The 15,526-nt window shown below is 42.1% G+C and overlaps 1 protein-coding gene across 1 annotated transcript in view; it reads left to right on the forward strand.

Annotated features, from left to right (window-relative positions):
* Washc3 (WASH complex subunit 3) overlaps window positions 1–15,526 on the forward strand; it is a 43,975-nt gene that overhangs the window by 13,942 nt on the left and 14,507 nt on the right. Inside the window, exons 4-5 of the mRNA XM_051172650.1 lie at window positions 583–690; window positions 4,137–4,247. Coding sequence (XP_051028607.1) covers window positions 583–690; window positions 4,137–4,247 — 219 coding nt within the window. The remainder of the gene's footprint in view (window positions 1–582; window positions 691–4,136; window positions 4,248–15,526) is intronic.

The raw sequence follows: 15,526 nt of genomic DNA on the forward strand, positions 1-15,526 counted from the left end.
AGCCAGCCAATCCAGCTAAAGGAGAGGCTCCAGGCTCACTGAGGGTCCCAGCACAAGTGCATACACACCCCATGCTTGCTCACCCCCACACAGGCACGGCGTGCATACACCACTCATGCGCATACACAGTGTACTGCAGAGTGCTTGTCTTTAGCAAGGCATTTTTAATTAAAATGTTTAAAATAGTTTTATAAGGAAAAATTCCTCATCCCCATTACAGGCAACAAAAATAGGAGGATAAGGAAGGTGAGCCAGGAGGCCAGTGGTGTGTTAGTAGTTTAGTACACTTGGACAGTCAGACTCCAAAGCCCGTGCTATCAGTCCTTGCCCTGGAACACTCTGCCATCCTAACGGAACGTGTAGGGAAATTGTTATCAGCGGAATTAAACTTCTGAAAAAACTCTAACAAGGTATCGTGAATGTTTTTCACTTTTAACTTATGACATGGATATTAAAGGTGAACATTCTGAACCTATACAATTGTATAGGTTTAAGGGAGCTAAGTAGGAAGCCACAGGTAAACAGTCTTATTTGCACACCCAGAATGATCTTCATATGCCAACACTAACTTATATTTCTCAGCTGTCATCCATCCCAGGCCTGGAGGATGTCACAGTTGAAGTGCCTCCATTAAGTGTTGCTACCGTCACGAACGGGACACATTCTGAAACCACTTCAGAGCAACCTCAGGTGAGCGTCTGAGTCACAAGAGCTGTGGGACATCTGGGTTGAACAGGGCAATCTGATGCTGAACAAGTGTGAAACTCTTAGGAATCAAATCATAAAAACTTGAGATGCAAAACACATTTTGAGGAAAAGAAGCTAGCTATTTTATTTTCTAATTTTATTAAAATGTCATATATTTATTACATATACATATTAAATTACACACACACACACACACACACACACACACACACATATATTCAAACCAAAGTTAACAAGACCCAAGTCTATACATTTGGATGAACTGAAAAAAATGTAGTTTTGAGGTTGATTTGTTTGAATCAGCATCCTAATTAGAGCCACTTCTATATTATAATAAGAGTCACTGTCCACTTGGCTTTTATGCTGTAATATTCTTTTATGCTTCTATACATTTAAGGGTTTGGGTTTTTTTGTTTTTTTGTTTTTTTTACTGTTTACTCAAAATCTTCACTATATACACACCTCAGTGAGGTACTTAAATATGAAACAAAATATCACCAAAATGGTGACCCAGTAAAATATTATCAATGAAATAAACACCCTAAGTAGGTGAATTTTACATCTCTACCTACAAGTACTCTCACACAGTACTTTTAGGTCATAATGACGTTGCTAATAACGGTAGTAGCTAATGAAGGGAGCGTGCCATGTGTCAGCACATGCGCATCCTTCAAAGTGCATTTTTATAACTGAATGCATTTAAATTCAGAACGGCCCCATGACCCTATGTAGTTGGTCCTGTGTGCCTGATTCTGCATTCGGGATTCACCTAGGCACACACTGAGAGTATTCAGAAAAAGGAATGTGTCTGTACTGAACATACGTGGACTCTTTTTCTTCTCTCTACTCCTTCAATAATAAGACTCTTTACATTGTAACAGGTACTATAAAAGTAAGCGAGAGGTGCCTAAGGCACATTGTAGGGGAAGAGTAAGTCACATTGAGACACAGCGTCGCTTTATATGGGAGACTCTAGCAGCTGGAGATTTCAGTGTCCCTGGCGTCCCAGAGCCAGTCCCCTGCAGACCCCAGAATACCTAGTACTTGATTACTAACCTGAATTCCTTAATTTGCTTTGCAGATTCAGAATCACCTGTCATATGTCTGACAATTTTTGAGTTGTAAATGAATTCATTTAAAGTGTTGGGGTTTCTGCCGCCTCCCTGCATTTCTAAAGCTGTGACAGCAGTCCTCTGCTGATCACCTGGGGAGATGGCGCTCAAGCACGTCCGCATTCACATCAACTTCTCTCTTTTTCTCCACTGAAATTAACTAGTATATTTTTACATGAACTATTTTGGAACTAGGCCGTGGTGGCACACACCTTTAATCGCAGCACTCGGACACAGAGGTAGGCGGATCTCTGTGAGTTCCAGGCCAGGCTGGTCTACAGAGCTACTTCATGGACAGCCAAGGCTCTGTAGAGAAACCCAGTCTCAAAAAACCTAAATAAATAAATAAAATGAAATATTTTGAAGGGAACTAAAATACTGCTTTAAAACATTTTTTATGAATATTATAGTCAACTCAACTATGTACTTTTGAAAATTCGCAATGGCATACACGTGTAGCCCTAGCACATGGGCGGTGGAGGCAGGAGTTCAAGGCCGTCCTTGGCTCGGTAGTGAATTGGAGGCCAACCTATAATACAACATAATAACAAAACCACCCATTTATTGCTATTTCTATACCGTGAGTCAAAATCCTGAGGTTGTATACTGATTAATTTCATGGCTCAGATCTTATCTTTGTTCACAGTAGAATATCCAGTTAGACCGAGTGAGATCAACTTGAGAATGAGGTGAAGGACAGTGAGAGAAAGGTCACAAGGCTGACTGGGCCGTTCATGTAGTGACGGTGCGCTGCTGCGTAAATAGTAATTAAACCGGGTGAGCTCTTGGTTGTTGCACGGAGTTGGAGGCTGTTCGGCTGCAATGGAGTTCTTCTCATTGCTCCGTGTTGGGCTTTGGATGAGCTGTACATAAAGACTTTAAAAATAGGTTTGATTCTTATTTCTTTTTATGCTTAACAATGTTTTAGACTTGTGTATTTAAGCGTTTTTCAGACCATATATATATATATATATATATATATTCATAAATATTTTCACTTGCTTTTGTAACATTTAACAATATCACATAGTGGAAGATACCAAAAGAATTTGGTTTTGTTTTATTGCATCAGAGTTCCTTTTTAAAAAAGATTTGGCTTACATATAAATTATGTTAGAAAAACTTCAATATATAAGCATAACTTATGTTCATATTCTAAAAACTAAAGGGTTTTTTTGTTTGTTTGGTTGGTTGGTTGGTTGGTTTGGTTTTTGAGAAGAGTCTCTGTGTAGCCTTAGCAGTCCTGGAATTTGCTCTGTATACCAGGCTGGCCTCCAACTCAGAGATCTGCCTGCTTCTGCCTCCTGAGTGCTGGGATTAAAGGCGTGCACCACCCTGCCCAACTGAAGATTTTTAAAATATTGGTCTGTCTCCACTTTAGCATAGATTTACATAAAACTGAAGGCATATGTGGAACAAGTTCCTTGTAGCAGTTACGGCCGTGTTGATTGAGGGTCACAAAAGCAAGTTTATTCTAGTGTTCAGATTGGTAGAAAAGCGGAGCACTGTGCGCTGTGTGAGTCTTTGCTTCCCACCTAAGCAAAGAGGGGATTCACTGGGCTCGAGTGTCTGTCCACAGTGCTGTGCAGAGTCAAGAGTGCCATAATTCAAAAACATAATCCCTAAGTATTTGTCACTGAAACTAGTATGTAGTATTTTGGCCACTCTGTTAACTTTATTACCATTAATAGGTGCTCATCAACAGACAACATATACACAGAGACTGCTTTTCTCCAAGAAATCTCTGCTCACTGCTTTCTAAAAACCTAGAATCACCGTATCCACTTAGAATATAAGGCTTTAATAAGTGAAAGGGACAGTGGTATATGTGGCAGATACCTAGAAAAGTAATTCACTGTCCATTAGTTGAGCAGTTGACAAAATTGTTTTACTAGTTTCCTGATGTATCCACCCATCTTGTTTCATAGAAATATATTTGCATTTTTAAAATGGGTGCTATTGTCAGGCGTGGTGGCGCACGCCTTTAATCCCAGCACTCAGGAGATAGAGGCAGGCAGATCACTGTGAGTTCAAGGCCAGCCTGGTCTACAAAGCCAGTCCAGGACAGCCAAGGGTACACAGAGAAGCCCTGTCTCAAAACAACAACAACAAAAGGGTGCTATTAAGTTTAGCTTATACCTATTTATAGATCATTTGGAAACATATATCCCATAATTAAATTATTGGCATTTAAATATAAAAATACAATTTTTGAATATGTATTACCTCATAATTTAAAAAAGAAACATTCCTTTAAGTAGCACGATGGACCCTCTGTGTGAACTGCCTAAAGATTAACATAAAACCTCTCTGCAGCAGAACACCACACAAGACTCCGCAGCACAGGAAAGTGAAGCACCGTCAGAAAATGTCCTAACTGTAGCCAAGGATCCACGATATGCCAGATACCTCAAGATGGTCCAAGTGGTAAGATAATTTGGTCCGTCTTCTCTATCTAGCCCTGGAGACTTCACTGTTACTTTACTTTCTTTCAGTCTGAGAAAACGACTAAGCCAAATGCCCAAGTCTTCCAGTCTCTTGCTTCTTCCCTCTTAGCTAATGCACTCATAAAAGGAGTCGGAAGTCCAGGCTTCTCCTCTGATCTCCAGTGCGCTTCTGGTCGACATAGGTTAATGCAGCTCAGGGCGGATCTGGGCTGTTATTAGTAGTATTATATTTGAAATCTTGGCTGTATCAGAAAAACATGAAAGAGCACTATTTATTTGGTAAATCAGTACTTGAGTTGATTTCCATATGCTAGAGTAAATATGGCTTTAAAATATATGTTATTTTGATGTTCATCTATCAGTAATTTGGTCTATAAAAAAGAACACAGCTAGTTTGGCTACATAAGATAATAGTTTTACTATTATACACCTTTATGGTTATGTTTTTCTAAGAAATTATGCATGGTATAATATAAAAAAAGTTTGTGGCTGTCTATAACAGAAACAAACTTACTCCCATACCTAGAGAAAGCCCTACTGCATATAACCTGAAAAGAGCTAACAAAATTATTGTTTTTTCTGGTAATCCAGAAATTAATGGGGAGAGAGAAAGGAATGCTTTCCAGACACTAAAGAATAAATTTATTTCACAGCCAGTAACATTGCTTACCACCAAAATGACTTAAAGGCAAATACTGCCATGTGACACCAGAGAGCTCTGATTGGGTGGTGACAAAAGGCAGCCACATTCTCCTTTGTGTGTCAGAAGCAGATGTGCTGCTTTAAAGTGGCCCTCTGACAGTCAGGGTCCCAGCCTTTGGGTTTGTGGAGTAAGGTGGAGTGCGGGATAAAAATAATACATTTTTAATGAGAACAAGACAGGGTTTAGCTGGAGTATGATAGTGATGAGTCCTTAACAACTCTGCTCTAACTCACCTGGCCTCTGTGGTGCTCCTTGGATAGGTGTGTGCTCAGTACCTTGCTTGGGCCTCTGTGATGCTCCTTGGATAGGTGTGTGCTCAGTATCTTGCTTGGCCCTCTGTGATGCTCCTTGGATAGGTGTGTGCTCAGTACCTTGCTTGGGCCTCTGTGGTGCTCCTTGGATAGGTGTGTGCTCAGTATCTTGCTTGGGCCTCTGTGGTGCTCCTTGGATAGGTGTGTGCTCAGTATCTTGCTTGGCCCTCTGTGGTGCTCCTTGGATAGGTGTGTGCTCGGTACCTTGCTTGGGCCTCTGTGGTGCTCCTTGGATAGGTGTGTGCTCGGTACCTTGGTTGGGGTCCTTCACATCAACTATTCTCTGCCTGAAATACTTTTCCCCAATAGCTGCCTGACTACATTCAAATCTTCACTCAAAATAGTAATTCTAAGTGAGAACTCCCTTAGTCACCCTACCTTAAATGACAGTGTCTTCTGCCCTAGTCTTTAGAATGAGAGATCTATAAAATACAGGCTCATGTCTCCACCCCCACAGAACTGGAATCTCTAGATGTGGAAGTAAGAGCCAGACCATATGTGCTTTTAAAATGGTCTCTAATTTTAAAATATGTTTAAATCTTTTTACTAATGTCTTTATAAATTTTTGTTTAAAAAAATTTTTTTTTTTAATAAACGTTTTGTTAAGGGAAAAAAAACTCTCTAAAGTGCTTGGCTCTACTCTAGACTGTATTTTCTGCTTCTCGGCCTGAGCATAAGCAGTGGTCCAGTTTGATCGGCCTCAGCTTTTCCCTGTTTGAAGCCCCTGCCTCCCCTAGCCTGTGGCACAGGTGTCCTGTGTTCTTGGCATTCCATGCTTCTGGAAGGGCTACTCCTTTGTGGTACCTCCCCCTGGGGCACATGGACTTGACCTTCCTCCATTGTACTACCTCATCAGCCACCCTTCTCTCTGCTTCTAATTTTCAAGCACTGTGGTTCTTGCATGCCTCTTAGTCAGTAGAGTTAGAGGTTGTTTTCTAATTGTTTGGGGGTGGTTTTCAAGAAGAAAGGGAGAAACAATATCTTTATCCTGCCATTCCAAAACTGGAAGTCCATCCAAGTTAAATTTAATTTTATTGTTTTTAGTTCATTGTGCCAACCTGTATCCCAGACCCTTATTACTCAACTTTTGTTTCCTACTGCTCCTTGTCCTGAATTCCATTCTTCATTCAAACCAAACCACAAATCCTTCCTCACATAAGCACGATCCTTTCCAGCTCCGAACCTAGATTCTGCTTCTCTTCGTCACTACATTTTCATATTCCACTCGTCTCACATCCTGCATTCTGAACCTACCCATGCATGAAGCTGCAACAGCATCTCCCTTCACTGACCTACTCAGCCATTCTTATAGTCAGTGTGGAATTTGTTATTTCATACTCTTTTCCCTGACTGTATACAATATTGTTATTAGTTACTTAAAATAAGTGTGTGTGTGTGTGTGATGGACCCATGAGATAGAGTCTCTATAAGTTACCTGTCCTGTTACCTTTCTCTCATACATATATATATATATATTATCACAAGTCAAGGGGGGAACTGTATGAGGAAAAATAGCAAATAGCCTTGGTTGACTTTTTTTGTCAACCTGACGCAAGCTGGGGTCATGTGGGGAAAGACTCTCAATTGAGAAAGTGCATCCATCAGATTGCCCTATAGCAAGTTTGTCAGGCTTTTCCTTGGTTAATGATTGATGTGGAAGGGCCCAGCCCACTGTGGTGGTGGCAGCCTGAGCAAGTAGTCCTCCATTCTATAAGAAAGCAGGCTGAGCAATCCATGGCAAGCAAGCTAAGAGTGTGACCTGAGAGTTGTAAGCTGAAAGGAACCCTTTTCTCCCCAAGTTGCTTAGGGCCTCTGTCCTATCCCATCATGGTGATAGGAACCCCAACCATGACAGCACTGTACAGATGCTCAATCCATCTTTTCAACCACAGCGTGATACCACCTGCCTGTTCTCTGCTCCAGCTTGAAGTCATGTAGAATGTCTAAATAGCTCCTGTTTCTTCAAATTGGTGGTTTTAAATATTTTATAGGAGCAAGACAAGAGGAGTCTCTCAAGGTTAACACTAATCTTTGGCATCAAATTGTTAATCTATAAGTAAATACTTTTTGTGTTTCTTACATACATTGTGAGTAGCTGTCAAAGTTGAAACTACCATCTTCTTTAGAAAATGTCTGGCTGTAGAGTAATTAGAGAGCCATGGTATCTGCTCATTCAGTTTATCAGTGATGGGAGGAGACCTGTCCTCGTCCAGGGTGGTGGTATGCCTTCCTGTTTTCTCTTGCCCTTCTAATTAGTTGTATACTCTCCTCGGTTAGTTCAGTTCCTTGCATGTGAAAATAAGCAGAGTGGAGTTGATATAGATAAGTTGGTAAACATACCTTACTGCTGTGGTGGTTCGAATAGGTATGACCCCCATAGATGCATATGTTTGGATGCTTGGCCCACAGGGAATGGTACAATTAGGAGGTGTGGCATTGTTGGAAGAAGTGTCACTGTGAGGGTAGGCTTTGAGGTCTCAGATGTTCAAGCTATACCCAGTGTGGCACACAGTCTCCTTCTGCTTGTGGATCAAGCCATCGAACTCTCAGGTCCTCCAGCACCATGTCTGCCCACCTGCCATCCACCATGGCAGTAATGAACTAAACCTTTGAACTGTAAACTAGCTCCAATTAAATGTCTTCCTTTGTAAAAATTACCATGGTCAAGGTGTCTCTTCACAGCAACAGAAACCCTAATTACAACATTGCCATTCCCCCAAAGCAGCCTAACTCTAGCTAATTCTAGAGCATTCCTTCATTGTAAATTGCCGTAGGGTGGTGAAACCTACTTTATTCTGCCTGAAGGTTCAAACATGTTCCTGAAATGCCCCCCTTTTCTCAGCTTCATAGGGTCACTGTGTCTCTTGCTTTCCTAAGACTGTTAATGCAGAGGAAGACTGAAGGCAGAGAACCAAGGACTTTTGCTGGTGTATAGATACAGTCTCGAGCACTTCGCCATCCACTGCATGCATTATTGTAAGCCACTGAAGCTGGATCACAGAAGCCCACATCTTAGCTAATAGGGGCTTATTTGTATTTGTATTGACAAGAGCAAAGACAGCCTGGGCTAAAGCAGCAAATCTGTCTCTAACAAAGGACCTCACAGTACTTACATCAACAGTATGAATCCTACTCTCAAAAGAGGGCCAGTGGTGCCACACAGCCTCACGTCAGGACAACACTGCCATTTCTTTCCGTCTCAGTGCCATGTGTTCTTACTCATGAGGCGAGCCCACCTGTGCCGAGCTTATCTTTATCTGCAGTGTGAGATCCTCAGCAGCCTCTTGTTGCTGGGCACTCTCGGCGACCTTGTTATCTTTTCTTCTGCTTCCTCCCAGAATTGTTTAGAACCGTTCCATCCTCTAACTAAGAGGGTACAAAAGCCCTTTTCAAACCTGCTCAATGTTTTCTCTAGTATAAAAAGCTTGAATCTGCAGGCTACCCATGCAGTGACCACTCTCGCCACCATAGGAAAGTCCTGTAGGTTACAAAAGCATCACTCTTGTTTTCAAGCTCCCTCTGAGTAGTCAAATGCGCTATAATGGGGGTGGGGCCTTCCTCCCTCAGAGGCCATGAAAACTCACTGTACCTAAGACCTGGCTCTCTCCAGGAATGTATTGCTTTTAGAGTTGCCCTTCTTCACTTGCCACAGCCCCATAGATCTACTTTAAAGCCTAATAAATTAAGTTAACCAATATAAATGTCTTCCAATGGAAACTAACACAGTCTTTCATTTGTTTCCCAAGTCCCTGTCCACAGAACAGGAAGCAATACTTGCATTTTGGCTCCTGTATCTTCTTCAGGTACACGCTGGGGGACACAGGATGCACTCCACTGCAGAAAGCAGTTGTTCTGAGAGACGGGCTGAGCGCCTAGAAGCATGTGTGCCCCTGAAACGCAACTCAGTGTAGCTTCTTAGCCTTGTCTCACACATGTATGACCCTGTTCAAGCCTTGTCACCTTTAAGCCTGTTTCCTCATGTGTAAACTGAGACTTAAACTTCCTTCTAGGTTTATGATCTATTCATTAATCCTCAGATTTGGACCTTGCCATTAATAAAGGTTCCTGGAACACCTGCAGGCATTTTCTGACTTTTTTCTTTTCCTTTTAAACTAAGTTTTATACAAGATTTTTCAGTGAGTAATAGCATTTTGTTCCAAATGTGGCAGATAATTGATTCTGCTTTAGTGCTTGTTACCATAATAGTGTGGCACCAGCCTCTGCTAAGTTACATATTGCTTTTATAACTTAACTGGAATAGTGTACGTAGATCACTTTTCCAACAAGTCTCCCCCCTTTTACTGGCAGAGTTTGGTGAATCTTGTGCCAGTAATAAATTGTGCATTGGGAAAGTCCTACTTCCACATTAAGGGAGCTAATGACTTGTGCTTTTTGAAACCATATTTGCCAAAACAGTCTCTTCAGACACTTAGACTTTTCAAAGCTCTATTTTCTTTGGCTTGAAGAGTCTCTGGTTCTGGTGGTTCTGATGCGTCCATTGCCAGCAGTGAACACTGGCCTAGGCAAATGAGACTTCCATTACTTAAGGGCAGAGAGTCTCCAAGTGATTATTAAAGATCTTCAAGAGGCAATACACCTTCAGGTGTGAGGTAAAGTTCTCTTTAGATAGCTAGCAAGGTAGAGTTATCATACGAGTAGTTGGCACTCGGACCCTTTTTATATGGGTACAGTGTGGCTTCCCACGGTCCAGGTGACAACAGGATAGGTTGCTATCACTAATTAACAGTGTGTCCAAAAGACAAGTTATGGTTTGTAGTGATGCCAGCTGCCAACACTGGTTCCAGATTTAGCTTAGCAAGTATATGTTACTTCTAAGTATGAATACATGTTTCTTTTTTACAATACCTGAAGTTTTATAATAATAATAGATATCAAGGCTATTCTTTATGAACATAGAAAGCTTTGTAAGATGATGGGACACTCTCACACTGTTTTAGTGAAGGTAAAAGCCAGCCAGCCAGTGACTTGACAAGCTTCCTACTTTGTGCCAGCAAAGCCATTGCTATGCCAGTTTGACTATAAGTAGAACACAGGTCTGTAGAGCAGTGGACCCATGAGGAGGAACTGGGAGCTGGAATAAGGGGACTCAGGTGGCCTCAGATAGCCCCTTTGTTCTAGAGCCTTCCTTAATGAAAGAACAGAAACTAGCTAGAACTTTGTCTTAAGCGGATAACCTAGCACCCACGATATTGCCCATCCTCTGCCATGATGATATCAAAGAGCCTAAAAAGAAAACTTTCTGTCATGCTTTTGATAAATATAAAAATTACTGATTTCCTCCTAATGTCACTGAACTGAATTCCTAAGAATACTATTTGTGAAATACTTCATGCCAGTTATAAAATCTATAAAGATTGTTAGTTATAAATCATTTTGCTTTTCTTTTAAACATCTTCATGTTGTCTTGAAAGATGGGGCACTCAGAGCAAGTCACAGTGTACATAAATTTAATGTTAAGGCACGTTCCTACCTGATATAGTGGCACATTCTGTAATCCCAGAGGCCAGGGTAAGAAGATCACAAATTTAAGGATATCCTGGGCTACATAAGATCCAGGTGAGCCTGGGTTATACAGTGAGACCCTGTCTCCAAAACAAAATTATCATTTGCCTTTGTTTAATGTTGAGGGGTTCTTATTGGCTGTTTTTTTTTTTTTTTTTTTTTTTTTTTTTTTTTAAATTTCAGTGCTGGGAATTGAACCCAAGCCCCCCTAAATGCTATGCAAAAGCTCTACCTCTATGCTATATGTATAACCTTCTTAAAAATTTTAAGCAAAATGTGGTGGCGCACGCCTTTAATCCCAGCACTCAGGAGGCAGAGGCAGACAGATCACTCTGAGTTCAAGGCCAGCCTGGTTAATAAAGGGAGTCCAGGGCAGCCAAGGCTACACAGAGAAACCCTATCTCGAAAAACCAAAAAGAAAATTAATTTTTATTTTTTAATTAATTAGTTAATTAATTTATTTATTTACATCTTGGTCATAGTCCCATCCCTCTTCGCCTCCCAGTCCCCTTCTCCCTCCCTCTCCCCCTCCTCCTCCCCTATTCCTCATCCACCTTCCCATCCACCCCAGCTCATCAAGTCCTATCAGGACTGAACTTCTCCTCTTCCCCCTGTGGCCTGGCAAGGCAGTCCCGCTAGGGGAAGTGAGCCAGGGGAAGTGATCGGAAGCTGGAAACAGAGTCCATGTCAGAGACAGCCCCCGCTCCCCTTACTAGAGGCCCCACATGAAGCCTGAGCTGCCCATCAGCTACATCTGTGTAAAGGCCCCAGGTCCAGTCCATGCAAGGCCCTTGGTTGGTGCTTTAGTCTCAGCAGGTCCCTCAGGACCCTGGCTAGTTGGCTCTGTTGGTCTTCTTGGGAAGCCCCTGTCACCTCCAGGTCCTTTTCTCCCTCCCCCTACCTTTCCACAAGACTCCCTACTTACTGCCCAGTGGTTGGCTGTGAGTCTCAGCATCTGCTGCTGGGAAGTCAGAGGACAGCTATGCTGGGCTCCTCTCTGCAAGCACAGCAGAGTGTCATTAATAGTGTCAGGGATTGGCTATCTCCCATGGGGTGGGTCTCAGGTTCAGGTCGGAACCTTTTTTACTTTGGGTTTGTTGGGGAGGGGATGTTCTTGTTTACTTTGGGGAGGTTGATTTTTTTTTTTTTCTTGTTGCTTTGGTTTGTTTATTCAAGACAGGGTTTCTCTGTGTGGCCCTGGCTGTCCTGGAACTCACCTTGTAGATCTGCCTGCCTCTGCCTCCTGAGTGCTGGGATTAAAGGCGTGAGGCACTGCTCCTGGCACTTGTTTTGTTTTCTGAGATGAGGTCTCACTGAGTTTCCTGGCTGGCCTTGAATTCATTCTGTGTCCAAGCAGTTCTTAAACATGTTATCTTCCTGCCTTGGCCTCCCAGGTAGCTGGAATTACAGGCCTGTGTCACCTAGCCAGCTTTTTTTTTATATGGATGTTAGCAATAAATAGTAAATTTAACTCAGATTTTAAGATTCATGTTTTCCCTGAGGTGTCATGAAGACAGCAGGAAGTGGTTGCCTTGCAGCAGACTGCTAGCACTGCATCCTGTGGGTGTGAGGGCCTATTTGGTACTGTTATTTATGCCTCCCTTGATTCTCCCACTGTTGAACCTATGAAAGGTCACATGTGAAGAACAGCCACATGCCAACAAACTAATGTGCTTCCACGGAGGCCAGTCTCTCCTGGAGTTGCTGAGCGACGCTTGGCTACTGCACATTTGAGTCCTTTGTTTTTAATGCTCTATCAGATACTTTAAAAATTAAATTTAATTAAAAGCAAGTTTCAGGAGTAGAGAGATGGCTCAACAGTTAAGAGTTCTTGCTCCCTTGTAGTTTGGTTCCCTGAGCTCATATTAGGGGGCTCACAGCTACCTGTAACTGTAGCTCCAGAGGATCTGATACCATCTTTTGACCACTGCAGGCACCAGCAAGTACATCACACACACACACACACACACACACACACACACACACACACACACAGTGAAAAGTAAGAAAATAGAAAATGCAAAATAATATTCACAATGTAACTGAGAGCCAACAGGATGGCTCAGCAGGTTAAGACACTTGCTGCCAAGCCTAGCCTGTTCAGTCCCCGTGACCTGCCTGCAAGTCAAATGATAAGAATGTGTTTATTCATAAAGTCATCAGAGTTTTGTATTAAACTAATTTAGAGACTACATAAGATGCAGTATTTGAAATAACCTCTTCAAGTCAAATATCTATCTCATTTAACGTCACTAAGTGCCAATAAAACCAGCCTCGGTTGTGTTAACCCACTGTAGCACACCTGTCCTCCCCCGGCATGGAAAGCACAAGCTTCTGACTTCATGTCCTTCATCGCACAACCCTCCCAGCTCTCTAGAAGGCATCTAACTGAAGGGACAGTTGTGCTTGCTGGAAGTGGAGTCCTTCCTTCACTTGGACCCGCCAGTACAATTTAGTACCCAGCCTTGACTCGTCAGGCCTTCCTTCTTCAGTTTCCACCTCTGCCAGAAATAAAGGACCTCACCTGAAAGCTTTCCCGATGGGTAAGAGGGAAAAGTAGCCGCTGGAGTCTAAGCAGTTACTTCCTTTTGTCTATTCCTTTTAGAAGTACACAGCACTCCCCTTTCCTGTTACTGTGTTTGTCTAGCAGTTTGCTTAACTTACAAGAGGAGAAATGAAGATCAGAAGACCAAGTGAGCAAGCTCCCCCAGGAGGGAGAGGTCTGTCTATCTGCAGGTCCAGACCCAAGTGCCATTCCTGCAGAGTCTCCAGCACACAGCGACACCTTCATTTCCTGGGCCAGGTTCACAAAGGACCTATAATCCTTTGCTTAGACTAAGGCTGATGACACGACATCACCAGATCCAAGGCTCTTTACTGCAGCTCGGGAGCCCCGATGGGTGCTGACCCTGACCATCTTTCTTTGTGTATGTATGGATGCCCAAAGTCAAAGAATGAGAGCATCATAACACTGCTGTCCAAATGCCTTACCCCAGCTGGAAAATTAACTCAAAAGTAAATTTCTGGGTCAGATACTAGAATCTTCTTTGTTGCTTTCATTGCCATATTTGGAGAAATGGTTTTAAATTTACATGAATAATATGTGCATGTTTTTGACATCTGAAGTCATAGACTTGTAATTTGATTAACAGATTCCAAAATGATTTTATAATAAATTTCAGAGAAGGCTTAGTAACAGCACTTCCTTCTTTAGATAGCTATATTATGTTCTTTTGGGGTTTTTTTTTTCCCCTTCTTTCCCTTTTTTCAAAGATTTATCCATTTTTATTATGTATACAGTGCTCTGCCTCCATGACAGAAGAGGGCATCAGATCACACTATAGATGGTTGTGAGCCACCATGTGGGTGCTGGGAATTAAACTCAGGACCTCTGGAAGAATAGACAGTGCCCTCAACCTCTGAGCCAGCTCTCCAGTCCCAATAGCTATATTCTATTAAGGTTTTGAAGATATCTATTTAAATTAATTTTATATTCCTTTATGGAAGCTCCCAAGAGAAAAAAAAATCATTGAACATGTATTTTGTTTCATGATTTGGTCAGAAAACAGATTTTGTGTGTCTGTGTGTGTGTGTGTGTATTTTATCAGAAAAATGTATCCTTAACATAAGTCCATACCATTTTATAAAATGTTAATGTATTTTTAAAATGGCATTCTTAACCATAGAGATGCATGCCTGTAATACCGCAATTTGGGAGGTGAAGGCAGGAGGATCAAGAATTCAGGGCCAGCCCCAAGCTGTATAAGCCTAGGCGACATAAAATCGTGTCTCAAGATAAACAACTGAACAAGCATAAGTAAATGATTAAAATTAGCACCTCGGAAACAGCAGAAGGCGAAGCTCTGGTTGAGTCCATGTCACCACGTTACGGACGCTGATCAGGGTGGAGGGGCTCCTTTGCAGCCTATAGCATGTTACCTCTACACACCCCTCTCTTTGCAAATGAGAATGGTTTGAGACAGCCTTGCTGTGTAGCCCAGGCTGGCCCCAGCCTTGGGATCTTCTGCCCAAGCCTGGAGTGCTCGGATTACAGGCGCCAGCACTGCTCCCTCCACAAAACATGTCCCTCTCTTCCTGTGCACCCAGTCAACTTTTATTATGCTTGTCCTATGCAAGGAAAGAACTTCTTATTTTCCACTTCTTACAACAAAATTGTTGGAGTCAAATTCATAAAATGAGAGAAAGGAAAAAAATCCTAAAATATAAGGTTTTTTTTTTTCAAGAAGCATAGTCCTCTCCCCCTCACCCTCACCTTCAGGTCTAAAATTTTAAGAAAATTTCAGCATGATTTATAGAGAGATTTAGTAGCTTAGTTTTCATTAACACAATAACAGATATGTATAAATATTGGCAGGCCTGGAAACCTTCAAACGGTTTTTGTGATATAAGAAACTAGTATTTAACCATTAGTGCTGCTGTCCTAATTTCGTTAGCGTGGCTTCTTTACAGACTTTGTCCAGTGACGCAAATGCAGACATGATTTTCTGGAACAGCAGACCCATGGCTGCCTTCTCTCTCCTTCATTACTTATGTTGGACAAACTGCCCTTACCACTTGCCAAAAACAATCCCACAGTTCCGTCGGCTTCAGTTTCGAGGTCTCCTGTGTCCTCCTTAGACCACCAGTAGTTTTGTCTCTTTGCGATTAGAAATTGGACACTTCTTGATGGTTAAGGAACCAGGCTGTGTTACTTGACGTACT

Source organism: Acomys russatus, chromosome 31 (genome assembly GCF_903995435.1).
Source record: "Acomys russatus chromosome 31, mAcoRus1.1, whole genome shotgun sequence".
NCBI classification, from domain to species: Eukaryota; Metazoa; Chordata; class Mammalia; order Rodentia; family Muridae; genus Acomys; species Acomys russatus.